The sequence below is a fragment of the Emys orbicularis genome, chromosome 19, assembly GCF_028017835.1.
Source record: "Emys orbicularis isolate rEmyOrb1 chromosome 19, rEmyOrb1.hap1, whole genome shotgun sequence".
In the NCBI taxonomy this organism is placed as follows: domain Eukaryota; kingdom Metazoa; phylum Chordata; order Testudines; family Emydidae; genus Emys; species Emys orbicularis.
Window position 1 is genome coordinate 18613312 of NC_088701.1, and position 16515 is coordinate 18629826.

At 55.4% G+C, this 16515-nt stretch overlaps 1 protein-coding gene across 1 annotated transcript; it reads right to left on the reverse strand.

Annotated features, from left to right (window-relative positions):
- Window positions 1-2374: 2374 nt before the first annotated feature.
- Window positions 2375-10209, reverse strand: PRR13 (proline rich 13). The gene is made up of 4 exons (XM_065419277.1): window positions 10144-10209; window positions 6712-6757; window positions 3882-4315; window positions 2375-3187 (listed from the first exon to the last, which is right to left on the reverse strand). Exons 2-4 carry the CDS (start codon window positions 6728-6730, stop codon window positions 3146-3148), a joined length of 495 nt encoding a protein of 164 aa, XP_065275349.1. The 5' UTR covers window positions 6731-6757; window positions 10144-10209; the 3' UTR covers window positions 2375-3145.
- Between the last annotated feature and the right edge of the window lie 6306 nt (window positions 10210-16515).

Sequence of the window (16515 nt, forward strand, 5' to 3'; positions counted from 1 at the left end):
TGGAGTAGGATTTAATACTTGGAGGCCTGCGTGGATGCAAATGTATATCTGTGGATATGGATATCCATGGATAGAAATCGGTATTCGCTGAACCGCAGGGCTCTCCTGGGAACCACAGCAGCAAAAGGAGTGAACCGTGGGGCTGCCACTCCCAGGAACCAGCGCCCCATGCCGGCAGCTCCTCCCGTGCGGCTGTACCGCCCCCAGCCCTGTCCTCTGGCATGACTGTACAGACTGCAGCCAAGAGAAGCAGTCACACAGACAGCTACATGGAAGGAACAGGGGTGGTACAGTTACATGGGAGGAGCTGCCGGCATGGGGCGCTGGCTCCCAGGTGCCACGGCCCCATGTTCTGCTCCTTTCACTGCTGCGGTTCCCGGCAGGGCCCTGCGGTTCACCGCATACCGATTTCTATCCGCGGATATAAATTTGTATCCGTGCAGGGCTCTATTAATACTCAGCAACACATTGGGATCAATGATGAGCATTCACTGCAGCAGGCCTTGAAGTAGAGCATAGCCAAATCTCATGACTTTTAACAGTGATTGCTTAACCCATGAGACTGCCAAAAGATTATTTTTTTTTTGGGGGGGGGGGGGGGGAGGCAGGGGGTTATTTGCCATCTAATTTCTAAGTCTAAGCCAGTGGCTCTCAACCTTTCCAGACGACTGTGCCCCTTTCAGGAGTTGGATTTGTCTTGCATATCCCCAACGTTCACCTCACTTAAAAATGACTTGCTTACAAAATCAGGCATAAAAATACAAAAGTGTCACAGCGCACTAGAACTGAAAAACTGCTTCCTTTCTCATTTTTACCATCTAATTATCAAATAAATCAACTGGAATATAAATATTGTACTTACATTTCGGTGTGTGGTATATAGAGCAGTAGAAAAGCCATTGTCTGTATGAAATTTTAATTTGTACTGACTTCACTAGTGTTTTTGATGTAGGCTGTTGTAAAACTGGGCAACTATCTCGCTGAGTTGATGTACTCCCTGGGAGACCTCTGTGTACCCCCAGAGGTACGTGGACCCCTGGGTTGAGAACCATTAGTCTAAGCCATTAGGACTGGAACCATCTTTTTGTTCTGCACCTACCACAGTGGGGTCCTGGTCCAGGACCCTGGCTCACCACAACACAAAGAAAAAGAGCAACAACAAGTCATATTTTTAAGCTTTTTGTTTTCTCTGCACTCCTGAAGGCTAGACACTTTTTTAAAATGGAAGTTGAAATTCTCACGTAATCATGACTTCAGGAGCTGGGGCTTTAAGAAAAAACACACCAAAGATTGGGAGATTTACCGACACGGGGAGGAGGGGGCAGATCCCAAACCAGAAGCTGCAGCCCATGGGAACATAGCACAAGCCCTGAGGGCAGGCTGGGGTCTCACTCACTTACAGCTCAGCCCAGAATAGCAGCTTCAGCCTGGCACACTGACCAAGACTCGGGAAGCAACCAGGGACGTGGTGGGAGGTGGCAGGAAGTTTCCTCTGATGCTTAGGCGACGGTTGCCATTTTGGCTGATGGTGGGGATTGAACTGGGGCTCTCCAGCGCTGAAAGCACAAGCAGCTTCGGGTTGAGCTAACGAGTCAAGGCTCTTTAGGTAGGGCTGTCCTCTGCAGATGGGGAACCTGAGGACGCCCACTGCCCAGCTGGTTAAATCTGCAATTAAAAGCAGACGCCCCCCTGTGGGGGAGGGTGCAGCAGATTCTGGGAAGCCACCAGCACCTTTGATACAGTGACTGCAGTTCCGTATTAAAACCAAAAAACTTTATTGGAGAAGCGATGAAGAGATACAAGTATAGAGCGGGTAGAGGAGACAACTTCCACAGCCAGAGGGATTAAAATAAAGTATGCACGGGAGCACCATGCAACAAGCCATCATGGCTAGTCCAGATCCGTCCTGGTCCCCTCTGTGCCCATGTGCAGAGCTCAGGCTCCAAAACCATCCCAAAGATAGCCCTGAGCCATGTCACACAGCTCCACGTTGCAGCGCTGAGTCACCTTCTTCAGCATGAAGAGGCAGCCTGCAGATACTACAGAGCCCAGCAGGCCATGCTCCAGCCCAGCAATTGGGAACAGAGGGGAGCATAGCATGCTGGGACTTGTAGTCTTCTAAGGCCATACGTTCGGGTTAGCGATGAGATATGGCTGCATTCTGTTCTGTTTTATACGGTGTCAGCCAGACTGTATTTGGGTAGCCCCTACACCTCCCACCAAGGGGACCTCTTGGAATACCGGCCCCCGCCTCCAACCCTTTCCTTCCAAGATCCTTGTTGGGGAGCAGGGGGAGGGGAGGGGGGGGGGGAAATCTTCACACTAAAATCAAGCTTCAAACTCTTATAAAGTTATCCCTGATCATGTACATTCATTTACGACATGAGACATTCAGAATTTTAATTCAGAGCTATTATTCCAAGCACTTCTATGATTAGTTTTTATACATACTATATAGACTTTTTGTAATTAGTTTCTATATAGACTACCTCCTCCCTCAGCCCCAAAAGGAACATCCCACCAGAAAATGGACAACTGGGGGCAGATTTATCCAAAGTCATTTAGATACCCAACTTCCTTATGCCTTTGAAAACAAACCTGCCTCTCAGCCCGTCAGCAACATCCCCAGATTTCTGCAGGCCAGTCAGAACGAGCCAGAATATCAAGAGATGAAGGGAGCGGCCGGTGCAGATGCCTTGATTTGCAAGGACTTATTCTGCAATTGCATCATGAACGGGGCATAGGCTGTGAGTCGGGAGGTTCCAATTTTTAAGTCCAGAAGGGACTTGTCATGAAAGGTAAAAAAGCTCAGAGTCCCAACTGCAATATTGCTACAGGGCTCCTGCATTTTAACACCTGGACCCCAGTGCACCTGCTTTTAATGATAAGGTTGCACCTCTGATCGCACCAGTGCCCTCCATCACCCGATCAGTGACATCCAGATTAGCGTATGGCTCACCGGGGCTCCCTGTTCTGTGCCAGATTTTCCTGGGGATTTTAGCCTCTGTCCCTAGCCCTGTTATACAGGCTGTTAGGGAGGTAGCTGGCATCAGTCCAGTCAGCCAGTGGCTTGGTTCTAGCAGGGGAAGATCACTGTCTGGTCTGCGGGAAGCATGCGTGGCTGGAAGGCGGAGGGAAGCCTCAGTCAGTCGCTGCTGCTGGAGGAGGAGGAGGAGGAAGAGGAATGCTGCAGGAAGGGGGAGAGAAACCATGAGGCTTGGACCTCAGCCCAGGGAGTTGACATGCTGTTGGCAGGTGGATGGCTGGGAATAGAAAGGAAGGGGGCACCCTGCTAACAGGGTCCTGAGCTGCTGCCCATGGAAGCAGGGCTCAGCTCCCACAGGTGACCCCCTACCCATCCCACGAACCACTGCCACCCTCCCCCCATGTCACAGGGTTTGTGTAGTTGGCAAAGGGTCTTGGGTCTACTGCTAACCCCTATGCACCAATCCCCACCCCGGCCACACGCCCATGTACAGGGGCTCCCCTGCCATGCCCAGAGGAGTTCCCCTACTTGCATTGCCCCCGCCCCACACTGTAAAGGGGGGGGGGGTTGCCTTAACCACAGAGACTAGGAACTAAGCCAAGACCCTCCAGACTCATGTAATGAGGAACCAGCAGCTCTGGCTGGACTCAAACTCAATCCAGGATGCGGAAGGGTCCCCACCCCAAGCCCTGAGCGAACCAGCCGCCCTCCCTGGCAAGGTTCAGGGACGGCACTAATTGCTGAACAGATGGGGGGGGGGCGCGCAAGGGATGACCCAGACACAGGTGCTGAGAAAAAACCCCAACACACAAGCCTTCTCCTTCCCCTCCCCAAACCCAGCATGTACCCTGACCACTATGCCAGAATGCACCCCCATTCCCCCCCCCCCACTGACCTTTCCATGCTTGTGCAGCTTGTGTGGCTTGTGCACCTTGTGAGCCTTCTTCATCTTCTTCCTCATCTTCTTCGCCGCCTTCTTGTCCAGCACTTGGGTCCCAACCATGACGGTCCCAGGCATCAGGGGGTTGATACCCATCCCCCCAGGCATCAGGGGATTGACACCCATCCCCCCAGGCATGCCAGGAGCAGGCGGTGGGTAGGGACCCAGAGGGTAGCCAGGCTGCTGGCCGGGGAAAGGGGGTTGAATGGGGTGGCCGGGGGGGTATGCAGGCTGCCCTGGAACCCCCGCTGGAGGGATGGGATAGGAGCCAGGGGGCACTGTGCCCGGGGGGAAGGCAGGGTTCCCGGGGGGAGGGTAGGCAGGATTGGAGCCAGGTGGGTACGTGGGGTTGGGAGGGAAGGCCGCTCCGGGGTAGGCACCAGGCTGTCCTGGAAGGAGAATAAACCAGTGTCACAGCCAGCAGGAGAAGAGAGACACCCATGGAGCAATATCCCCCCTCTAGCACTGCCCTGCTCCCCTGCTCTCAGCCCCACCCTGCAGCATCACAGCACAGGGGAGCGACACCAAGTGTTACAGGCTTGGCTGCTGCTCCCTAGCTTTGCCTGCTTGGGCAGCGGGGGGGTCCCCTGGTTCTGGACTGCAATGATGCCCCCAGTGGGTTGCCAGCAGGGGTAATTGACCAGGTCCTGGGGATCTAAGAGCACCAGCTGCAATTGCTTGAGCTAGAGGAACAGCTCCATTGGCTTAGCTGACTCCATCCTCTGTACATGTTTCTGCTACTGGTGGAGCACGGCCATAAGAACAGCCGTGCTGGCTCAGACCACTGGTCCAGCTAGCCCAGCGTCCCATCTTCCAACAGCGGCAATCCCAGGTACTCCAAAGGGAATGAACAGAACAGGGCAATTTATCTAGTGATCCATCCCCTGTCGTCCAGGCCCAGCTTCTGGCAGTAAGAGGCTTGAGACACGCAGAGCATGGGGTGTGGCCCTGACCATCTTGGCTAATAGCCATTGATGGACCTCTCCTCCAGGAACGCTTCATTCTTTTTTGAACCCACTTATACTTTTGGCCTTCACAACATCCCCCGGCAACCAATACCACAGGCTGACTGTGTGTTGTGTGAAGAAGTACTTTCTTTTGTTCGTTTTAAACCTGCTGCCTGTTAATTTCATTGGGTGACCCCTGGCTCGTGTGTTATGGGAAGAGATAAATAACATTTCCGTATTCACTTTCTCCACACCAGTCATGACTCTATAGTCTTCTATCATATCCCTCCTTAGTCATCTCTTTTCTAAGATGAACCATCCCAGTTTTTTTAATCTCTTCTCATATGGAAGCTGTTCCATCCCCGTAAACATTTTTGTTGCCCTTTTCTGCACTTTTCCAACTTCTAATGTATCGGTTTTGAGATGGGGCAACCAGAATTGCACACAGTATTCAAGGGGTGGGTGTACCACGGGTTTATCATAATGCCAATATGATATTTTCGGTCTCATTATTAGGAACCATTAGGAAAGGGATAGATATTCAATTGGCTTTTTTGGGTGCCGCTGCACATTGAGCAGATGTTTTCAGAGAACTATCCGCAATGACTTCCAGATCTCTTTCTTGAGTGGTAGCAGCTACTTTAAACCCCATCATTTTGCATGTATAGTTGGATTTTTTGTTTTCCAACGTGCATTGCTTTGCATTTACCACCATTGAATTTCATCTGCCCAGTCACCCAGTTTAGGGAGATCCCTTTGTAACTCTTTGTAGTCAGTTTTGAACTTACCTATCTTGAGTAATTTTGGATCGTCTGCAAACTTTGCCACTTCACTATTTACCCCTTTTTCCAGATCATTTATGAATATGTTGAACAGCACTGGTCCCAGTACAGATCTTTGGGGACCCTGCTATTTACCTCTCCCCACAGTAAAAACTGACCATTTATTCCTACCCTTTCTTTCCTATCTTTTAACCAGTTACTGATCTAGGAGAGGATCTGTCCCTTTATCCCATGACTGCCTACTTTGCTTAAGAGCCTTTGGTGAAGGACCTTGTCAAAGGCTTTCTGAAAGTCCAAGTACACTACAGCCACTGGCTCACCCTTGGCCACATATTTGTTGACCCCCTCAAAGAATTCTAATAGATTGGTGAGGCATGATTTTTCTTGACAAAAGCCACGTTGACTCTTCCCCAACATATCGTGTTTATCTATGTGTCTGACAATTCTGTTCTTTTCTATAGTTCCAACCAATCTGCCTACTATGAAGTTAGGCTTACCAGCATGTAAATGCCAGGATTGCCTCTGGAGCCTTTTAAAAAAGATAGTTACATTAGTTACCCTCTAGTCATCTGGTACAGAGGCTGATTTAAGCAATAAGTTACATAGTACAACTAGTAGTTCTGCAATTTCATATTTGAGTTCCTTCAGGACTCTTGGGTGAATCCCATCTGGTCCTGTTGATTTATTAGAGTTTAATTCCACAACTTCCTCTGTTGACACCTCAATCTGGGACAGTTCCTCAGATTTGTCACCAAAAAAGAATAGCTCAGGCATGGGAATCTCCCTCTCGTGCGCTGCAGTGGAAGACCGATGCAGAGTTAGCATGAGGCACATGCTGCGTCTGCATCCCACAGAACCTGCCACCAAAACCTCCAGCTCATTTCATGTGGACCACCCAAGTTGGGCTAGATTTGAACCTGCCGCTTTAGAGGCAAGAGGGAGCCCCATACCCCTTCTTTCCCCTGCTGAGGCAAAGAACGGGGGAGCATCAGAGGGGAAGCCAGAGGAGCAGCTGAGAAACCTGCCAGACTTGCCATCGGTCCTGTTGCCCCTCACCTGCGTTGGGATCCCACATGGTTAGAGAGGAGAAGTGTCCAGTCACCTGGAGGGAAAGACACACTGTTAGGCAAAGCGGGTAAGTAGCACTGGGCAAGCATGGGTCACCCAGGACCAAGTCTCTGGTGCAGCAGCGGATTAGCCCAGCCAGGCCTAGAGCGTGGAGAAGAGAACACCAGATGGGGACAGCCTGCTGTTTGCACCCCTAACAGAGATCAGGGCCTGCCCTAGAGAGCCTACCATCTAACTAGACAAAGGATGGAAGAGGAGACCGGAGAGGGGCAGTGCTTTGCCCTAGGTCACCTTGGCAGAGCCAGGAGCAAAACAGGTCTCCTGGCTGCCAGCCCAATGCTCTAGCCACCAGGCCCCATGTCCTCATCAAGAGGCAGCTCAGGCTGGTGATTGATTTTCCATCCCTCCCAGGAGGAGAAGTCCACAGCCCCCACCCTCACGGTCTCCTCTCCTGCTGGCCCCGCAGCATGTGTACCCAAGCAAATGAGCAGAGGAACAAACAGGATCACAGGAGGAAGCAGCTGCTGTACCTATCTAGCCAAGCAGGTGTGGCTTAGGGCAATGCTTGCAGCCTGAGCTCGTCCGACTCTGGTTCCGGGGACTCGGAGCTGGCATAACCGTCCCCACCAATGCACCCGCCCCCCCAGGCAGAGGCACTGAGACGCCTACACAGGAGAGGCCCCTGGGTTATTTCAGAGCTCCCCCGTCTTGAGCTGCTTGACAGGCACCCCCACACCTTCCCGCTTCCACTGCTCCAGCCCCATCACCTCCCTGGCTTCCTCTGCCATCCCCCAACGCTGCGCCCCACATGCCCCCCCAAGCTCCTCCACAGCCCTCTTCAAACTCCACTTAATCTCTGCTTCAAGCCATCAGCTCCCCTCCCCACTCCAGTGTGCTAGGTCCTGTCCACCCCCAGACAGCCCCCTACCCCAAAGACCTTACAATCAAGACCACGGCTCCATCAGTGTTAAACCAACTCTGGGCAAGGACCCCCACCCGCAGTATCTGAAACCCAAATCCTCTCTCCCCAGATGCTGCTCGGTAACAATCACCAGCGAAACAAGAATTTACAGCTGGATTGAGATGGGGGAAGGGGTCCCTATGCAGGCTCCCCCACTCCTCAGGGTCAGACTAACCCCAGACGTCCTTTGGCACCACCGCCATTCCTTGGAGGAGCATGGGAAAGCAGGCACTCCAGCCACCCTTAGCCCTCCCACAGGAGAGGGGCAATTATAGGTCAGCCCCCAGCTCTGTATCTGCAGCTGGTGCATTGTGGGAGGAGGTGGGGGGTTGGGATACATTCAGGGGACAACACTTTGCTACAAGAAATGAGCCTAATCCGGCCCCAACTCTCGTTCCAACACCGCCCCTCCCGCCCCTGCAGCACACAAACACACACAGAGATCTGCACAGAAAGAACACCAACAACTCGGCTAGTCAAATAGATTCAGAGCAAAGCGAAACCGACCCAACCCGCCCCAGTCCACCCTCCTAAGCAGAGCTGGGTCCAAGGCCAGGCAGCACAAAGTGACTCAGCTAGATTGCCCCACCCTTGAGATCTCATCAGTTTTTAAAGTTCAGGAGCAGGGAGCAGCTCAGGGACACCCCACCCCATGCCCTGCAGCCCAGGACAGCCAGCCAGGGCTTAATTTGTGCTGAAAGAGATGCCGGAGCTCAAGGAATTAGGTGCTGGGGCTCAAAGCAATTTTTTTTACATTCATAACTGATGCAGCAAACTCAGAGGTGCTAGGGCTCTGAACTGCCAAGCCAAGAGGTGTTAAGCAAGTTAAGCACTGGACATCGCCGCGTTGCCGCACAGAGGTGACCAGCTCGCTCTCAGGAAGGTTGGCAGCTCAGCAAAAGAACTAATGGGGGAGGCAGAGGGTTGATCACCCATGCAGACTGCAACTCACTGAGGACCCACAGAGTTACAATGCCCCAAGCCAAGCCTCACACACACACACCCCTCCAAAAATTCAGGGGGGAGTGGGAAAGCAGCCCCCAAGAGGTCTGTAGTGAGAGCAGAACTAGTTTAGCTACCTACAACCAGGGCCGACGAGAACGGGGGGAAGCCAGTACAAATTACCGAGGCCTGGCGGTCCGGAAGGGGGCCCGGGGCCCGGCTTCCCCCCCTGTCTCGTCGGCCCTGTTTAGCTGGTCTGCCCTTGCTGGTGGGCCCGGAAAAAAAAATTTCACTAGGGCCCGAACCCACTCTCGGCGGTCCTGCCTACAACAGATGAGAATCAGATTTGGGATGTGCAAATTACAGAGATGGAAGAGGGGTGTGCATGGGGGGGCAGACAGAGGAGCATGCACCAGAGATGGATAGACAGACAGATGAGTGTGCAGGGGGATGCAGAGAGGGACGGACTGACAGCTGTGTGTGGGGAGGATACACATAAACAGAGGGACGGATAGACGGAGGGGTGTGCAGGAGGATGCACAGAGGGACGGGTGTGCAGGGGGGATATACAGAGGGGCACGCATGGGGGAGGGACAGACGGGGGTGTACCGGGGGATGCACAGAGGGACTGAGAGACTGACAGCTGTGCGGGGGAGGACACGCGGAGGGGCACACATGGGGCAGGGATGGACAGGCAGACAAAGGGACGTGTGGGGGATACACAGAGGGGTATGCACGGGGGAGGGAGGGACAGACAGACAAAGAGGCGCGCAGGGGGATGCACAGAGGGACAGACAGACTGACAGCTGTGGGGGGATGCACGGGGGAGGGAGGGACAGAGAGGGACGTGCAGGGCAGGGGGGACAGACAGAGGGAAGTGCCGGCGGGGAGGGAAGGATAGACAGACAGACAGACATGGTGGTGGGAGGAATGGATGGACAGACAAACAGCTGTGAGGGGGATACATGGGGGGGGGGGAGGGACAGACAGAGGGATGTGCAAGGGAGATGCACAGGGGGGGAAGGATGGACAGACGGAGGGACAGACTGACGGGTGTGCAGGAGGGATGGACGGGGGGAGGATGGACAGATGGAGGGACAGACTGACGGGTGTGCAGGGGGATACACGGGAGGGGCAGGGACGGACGGACGGACGGACAGGCAGAGGGACGTATGGGGAGAAGGGACGGACAGACTGACGGGTGTGCAGAGGGATACACGGAGGGTGGGGGAGGAGTATGGACAGACAGAGGGATGTATGGGGGGGCAGACAGACTGACGGGTGTGCTGGGGGATAGACGGGAAGGGGGGGAGGATGGACAGACAGACGGACTGACGGGTGTGCAGGGGGAGGATGGACAGACAGAGGGACGTATGGACAGACAGACGGACTGACGGGTGTGCAGGGGATACATGGGGGGGGGAGGGAGGAACAGACGGACGGGTGTGCGGGGGGGATACACGGGGGGGACAGACGGGTGTGCGGGGGATACACAGACAGGGCCCCCCCGCCGTCACCTTGGCACCAGGCGGCTCCACTCCCGAGCTCCCCAGCTGTGCCCCGCCGACTTCCTGGAAGCGCTGGTGTCCCCGGCCCGCCCGGCCCCCATTGGCTGGCGCCGGCCCGGGGCGGCCCGCACTGGCTGGCCCCGCTGTCCGTCACCCCCGGACCGCGCTTGCGGGAAGTAGCCGCTGGCCCCGCTCACAAGGGCCACACCCGCCTCCGGGCGTGGGGGGCGGGGCAGGTTCGTACCTGGCCCCGCCGGCCTCTCCCGCTACACCTGGAGAGGGGGAGGGGACGCCGGACTCCTGGGTTCTCTCCCCTGCTCTAGGAGGGGAGTGGGGTCTAGTGGGTTAAAGCAGGGGGGGGCTGGGACTCCGGACTCCTGGGTTCTCTCCCCTGCTCTAGGAGGGGAGTGGGGTCTAGTGGGTTAAAGCAGGGGGGGGCTGGGACTCCGGACTCCTGGGTTCTCTCCCCTGCTCTAGGAGGGGAGTGGGGTCTAGTGGGTTAAAGCAGGGGGGGGGCTGGGACTCTGGACTCCTGGGTTCTCTCCCCTGCTCTAGGAGGGGAGTGGGGTCTAGTGGGTTAAAGCAGGGGGGACTGGGACTCCGGACTCCTGGGTTCTCTCCCCTGCTCTGGGAGGGGAGTGGGGTCTAGTGGGTTAAAGCAGGAGGGGGGCTGGGACTCCGGACTCCTGGGTTCTCTCCCCTGCTCTGGGAGGGGAGTGGGGTCTAGTGGGTTAAAGCGGGGGGGGGCTGGGACTCCGGACTCCTGGGTTCTCTCCCCTGCTCTAGGAGGGGAGTGGGGTCTAGTGGGTTAAAGCAGGGGGGGGCTGGGACTCCGGACTCCTGGGTTCTCTCCCCTGCTCTAGGAGGGGAGTGGGGTCTAGTGGGTTAAAGCAGGGGGGGCTGGGAATCTGGACTCCTCGGGCCTAGCCCCAGCTGCAGGAGGGCAGTGTGGCGTAGTGGTTAGGGAGGGGGATTGGGCATCAGGACTGCTGGGTTTTCTTCCTGGCTCTAGGAGAAGCGTGGTCTGGTATTTGGAGAAGGAGACTGGGGGGTACTAGACTCCTCTGTTCGATTCTGGGCTTTGTACAGGAGTGTAGTTCACTGGTCAGACTCAGGGAGCAACATCCAGAACTGATTGGCTGTGTCTCGTCAGCTATCTGTGCCTCAGTTTCCCCACCTGGAAAACAGGGATAACAACCCCAACCCACATTGTGGGGGAGGAGGTGGCTTGTGAGGCTTAATTCACTAATGCCTGGGAAGTGCTTTGAGATCCTCAGATGAGAGGTGGCAAAGAAACATTCTGGCTGTTCAGTCTCACCCCATTGAAATCCACGGCACTGAATGCTCTTTTGAGAGGCAGAGAAAGCACTAGGAAGGATGGTCCAGTGGGTAGGGCACCAGCCTGGAGACCTGGGATAATGCATCATCCACATTTGTCCTGGGTGACCTGGGGCAAGTCATAGAGTCTATCCTGTGCCTCAGTTTCCCCACCTGTAAATGGGGCTCATACCTCATGGGTATGTGAGGATAAAATCTGCTAATAAGTGTAAAGCAGCCAGGTATTATGGTGATGGATATATAAGCACTGGATAGAGAAACAGCAAGGCTGTGACCTTTCCTAGGTAGATCCTCAACTTTGTGTTCATCAGATCTAAAGTGCCCAAAGGCTGCCTGGTGGCTCTCAGATGCAGGAGCGAATTCAGAGGGGATCAAGCAGAGCTTCAAGTGATCTGAAAAAAGTGGGAGTCTATCATCATCTGGGAGCAGGGCCGGCTTTAGACCAATTCAACCAATTCCCCTGAATCGGGCCCCGCCCCTAAGAGGGCCCCGCGCCCAAGCCCCGGTACGGCGTACCAGCAAGAGCCGGTTTGCCGTACCGGGGTGGCCCAGCTTCCCAAGGGGGCAATTTAAAGGGCCTGGGGCTCCCAGCAGGGGCTGGAGCCCCCGGCCCTTTAAATTGCCACCAGAGCCCCACTGCTGGAGCCCTGGGGTAGGGCTGCCGGGCTCTGGGGGCTATTTAAAAAGTCCGGGGCTCCCGCTGCCTCTACCGCCCCGGCCCTTTAAATAGCCGCTGGAGCCCCACCGCTTCCCCAGGGCTCTCTTGGCTATTTAAAGGGCCGGGGCGGTAGAAGCAGGGGAGCCCCGGGCCCTTTAAATAGCCCCAGAGCCCTGGGACAGCGGGGGGGCTCGGGGGCTATTTAAAGGGCTGGGGATCCAGCTGCCTCTGCTGCACCTTCTGCCCGCATCCCCTGCCTTGCCCGCAGCCAGCCTGTCTCCAGCCAGCCCTGCACCCCCTGTCCACAGCCAGCCCCTGCTGCCCCCTCTGCCCTGCCTCCAGCCGCGCACCCCCTGCCCTGCCCACAGCCAGCCCCTGCCACACCCTCTGCCCACAGCCAGCCCCTGCCCCACCCTCTGCCCTGCCTCCAGCCGCGCACCCCCTGCCGCACCCCTCTGCAGCCCTGCCCGAAGCCAGCCAGCCCCACACACACCCCTGCCCGCACCAGCCCTGCACCCCCTGCCTTGCCTGCAGCTAGCCCCGCACCTCCTTCCGTCTCCAGTCAACCCCTGCCGCACCCCCCTGCCTGAAGCCAGCCAGTCCCGCACTCCTCTGTCTCCAGCCCTGCCAACCCCCGCCACACACCCCTGCAGCCCTGCCTGAAGCCAGCCAGCCCGCCCCACACCCCGCTGTCTCCAGCCAACCCTGCACCCCTTGCCCTGCCTGCAGCCAGCCCCTACCTCCAGCCAGCCCCTGCCCTGCCTCCAGCCAGCCCCATGTCCACTGGTGCCCTGCAGTTCCCAGGGCAGTAACCCTGCACACCTGCTTCAATGAGGGAGGCAGGGAGCAGCTGGGACCCACACATGTGCACACCACTAGGGTGACCAGACAGCAAGTGTGAAAAATCGGGACAGGGGGTGGGGGGTAATAGGATCCTATATAAGAAAAAGACCCCAAAATCGGGATTGTCCCTATAAAATTGGGACATCTGGTCACCCTAGCACACCCCCAGGGAGTGGCGGGGACCCACACATTTGAAACAGAGCTCATTAATAACCGATCAACAGCATATATGATGCAATGTACATAATATATAATTTGATTATTTATATAGTTATGGAAAGTAAATAATACATGGAAGAAATGAAAGGCTTTTCTTTACATGGTTTTTTTTTTTTTTTGTTAGTCATCCCTGCCGGGGCCCCGCCGAAATGTTCGAATTGGGCCCCGCACTTCCTAAAGCCGGCCCTGTCTGGGAGCAAGAGCTTTTGTAAGACAGACTTTAGGGTGTGCCCCTCAGAGCCAGCCCCCTGCCCCCAAACACACATGCTTTAAGATGTGGGGATCAGGGCCTGTTCCCGAGAGATTAGTCAGTGTCAAGCTGGTGAGCGGGGTGTGGGTGGTGTCTGAAGGGCACAGGCCCTGTCCTGGATCCTGGCCAAGTTAGAGCACTGTGTGTTTACACACAGCTCTGATGACACTGCATGAAAGCAAAGCTCACCTGACAGCGGCGCCAAGGTCAGTGAAATCCTGGCTGCACTCAAAGGATAGTGTCCCTAGGGAGCGCTGCCCAGTGTATGAGGCAATGGAACTACATGTGGGGAAAGGGACTTGGGGCTGGGGAATCTCTTGGGAAAACTGGCCAAGTTTTATTGGGTTGTTTTCTAGTCGGTACAGCAGAAGATTGGAGCCAGGACTCCTGGGTTCTAGCCCTGGCTCCGGGAGGGGAGTGGGATATAATGGTTAGAGCAGGTGGGGCTAGGAGCCAGGCCTCCTGGGTTCTGGTCCCCCTTCTGGGAGGGGAGTGGGCTCGAGCAGGTAGGGATGGAAGGCAGGACACAGCTGTAATGAATAGAATGGATCTTGTTCCCGCTGCTTAGTGCCATGATATGAGGCCATCCTAAATCCTGGCCTGGAGTCGGCTGCCGTGGAAGGGAATGCTGCGTACACGACAGGCTCTGGCATGACTGGTAACACTTGGGCATATACCTCGCTTATCCTGTGACTGAGTTCACTTCCCTGCGAAAATGGGGACAACACCCCTGACCTGGGACAAAGGACAATTTGCCTGAGATGTGCAAATATTAGTGACAGATAAAAGTCCTGCCCCAGAGTCCTCCATGTTCAGAATCCCATGCCCTGGAGAAATCACTGGCTGGATTTCTCTTGGGATGAGATCTAGGAAGCTGCTTCAGCCCCAGGGTTTAAGAATCCCTCTGCAGGTTAGAATGAGTCTGGGGCAGCCTCGCACAGCAATAACTATGCCCCCCCCAACCCCCATTTTAGATGCAAATCTCTGAAGTCCTTTGTGCTGAAGGGACATGTTGTTAAGTGTTATTATTCTGGGTGGCTGCTAAGGGCAAGAATCTGAGGCCCTACTGCACCAGATCACAGACCAATCATTAGAGGAGGAGACTGGGCACCAGGACTCTGGGGGTCTATTCCCTGCTCTGGAAGGCACTAGGGGCTCGCGGATAAAGCTCCAGACTGGGCCTTGGGAGACCTGAATGCTAGTTCTGGCTCTGCTGAGCAACACACTTTGCCACTCCGTGCCTCAGTTTCCCTGTATGTGAAATGGGGCTAATGCGCCTGACCTCCTTTGTAAAACGCTTGAAGATCTCTGGGAGAAAAGCATGAGGCGGGGTGATTAGCAAGTGTCGGATCCTCTCCGCCCTGTTTAACCCCTGCTCCCAGGCACCCATCCAGCGCAGAGTCCTCCATCAGACCATTGGCTCTTCTCGCCCAGAATCCTCAGCTCCCTGCAGGCTCAGACCCAGGGGCCCATTGGCTATAAACCCAGTGTACATTTAAACCAAGACCCTACCAAAACAAAACCCTCCGCTGCCCACCCAGTTCTCCCCCGGGGGGTGGGGGGAATGAGCCATGTGTGACAGGTGGGAGTTGGACTGGAAGGTGCTCAGATGCTCCTGGGAGGAGAGCAGGATAAGAACCTGGGGGTTGCACAGGGATAGGTGCCCGGGTGTTTTTCTCCGGCCCCACTGGATCTGTCCAGCCCCACGCCTCTTGCTGTAGCAGCACCTTGGTCTCGGAGAGGGTGCAGAGAAGAGACACAAGAACGCCGACAGGGTTTGGAGACCTGCCTTATAGACTTGCCAGGAGCTCGGTCTATTTAGCTCAGCAAAGAGAAGGCTAAGGGGTGACTTGATCGCAGTCTGTCAGTACCTGCACTTGCTCGCGGGCTGGTCAGGTGAGCAGACAAAGGTCTAACAAGGTCCAAGGGTCGTGCGGGATTCTCCACCACGGGCAAGTTTTAAATCAAGAGTGGAGGGTTTTCTAACATCTTCAAACAGGATGTCAAGTATCAGAGGGGTAGGCGTGTTAGTCTGGATCTGTAAAAAGCAACAGAGTCCTGTGGCACCTTTAAGACTAACAGATGTATTGGAGCATAAGCTTTTGTGGGTGAATACCCACTTTGTCGGACGCATGTAATGGAAATTTCCAGAGGCAGGTATAAATATGCAGGCAAGAATCAGTCTGGAGATAACGAGGTTAGTTCAATCAGGGAGGGTGAGGTCCCCTGCTAGCAGTTAAGGTGTGAACACCAAGGGAGGAGAAACTCACCAAGGGAGGAGCATAAGCTTTCATGGGTATTCACCCACGAAAGTTTATGCTCCAATACATCTGTTAGTCTTAAAGGTGCCACAGGACTCTCTGTTACTTCAAACAGGATGTAATTCAGGGCCATTCTCTGGCCTTGTTATGCAGGTCAGATGAGACAATCACAGGCATCCCTTTGGGCCTTATAATCTATGCAAGAGGTCCCCAAACTGTGGGGCATGCCCCCCGCAGCTTCTGGCCCCATGCCCGGCCCCCAGCTTCTGGCCCTGGCCTCCTAGCAGCTCCATTCCCGGCCCCAGCCCTGTGGCTCTGTCCCCAGCCCCACTCCTGGCCCCAGACCCACCCCCAGCTGTGGCCCCAGCCTCGGCCCCTGTCCACCTCGTCCCGCCCTGCAGCCAATGGCCCATCTACCCCACCTCCTCCCATACCAGATCACTCAGACCAGTCTGTACTGATGTATTACTCAGGCTTTATTTCCAGCCAGCCCCCTCGTACAAACGTTCAATGTCAAACTACCCCAGCAAGCAGCTCGTCTGCCCCGTCTGGGGCTCAGAGACGGCCTGGGCAGGGCTGCGTTGGTCCTCACATGTTCTTTCTGCAGGCCGAGCGCCCGACAGGATTCCCGATTCCCCCCGCCCCGCGGAGCAGAACAAATTAAGGCTCTTTCACCAACCTTGGGGCATGTGCGTGTCAATATCGTTATCCCAGATGGGGGAGCTGGGGAACAGGGAGGCGATGGGAGATTCTCACGGTGGGTCAGGGGCAGATCTGGGAATGGGACCCAGGTGTCCTGGGCACTAGCCACA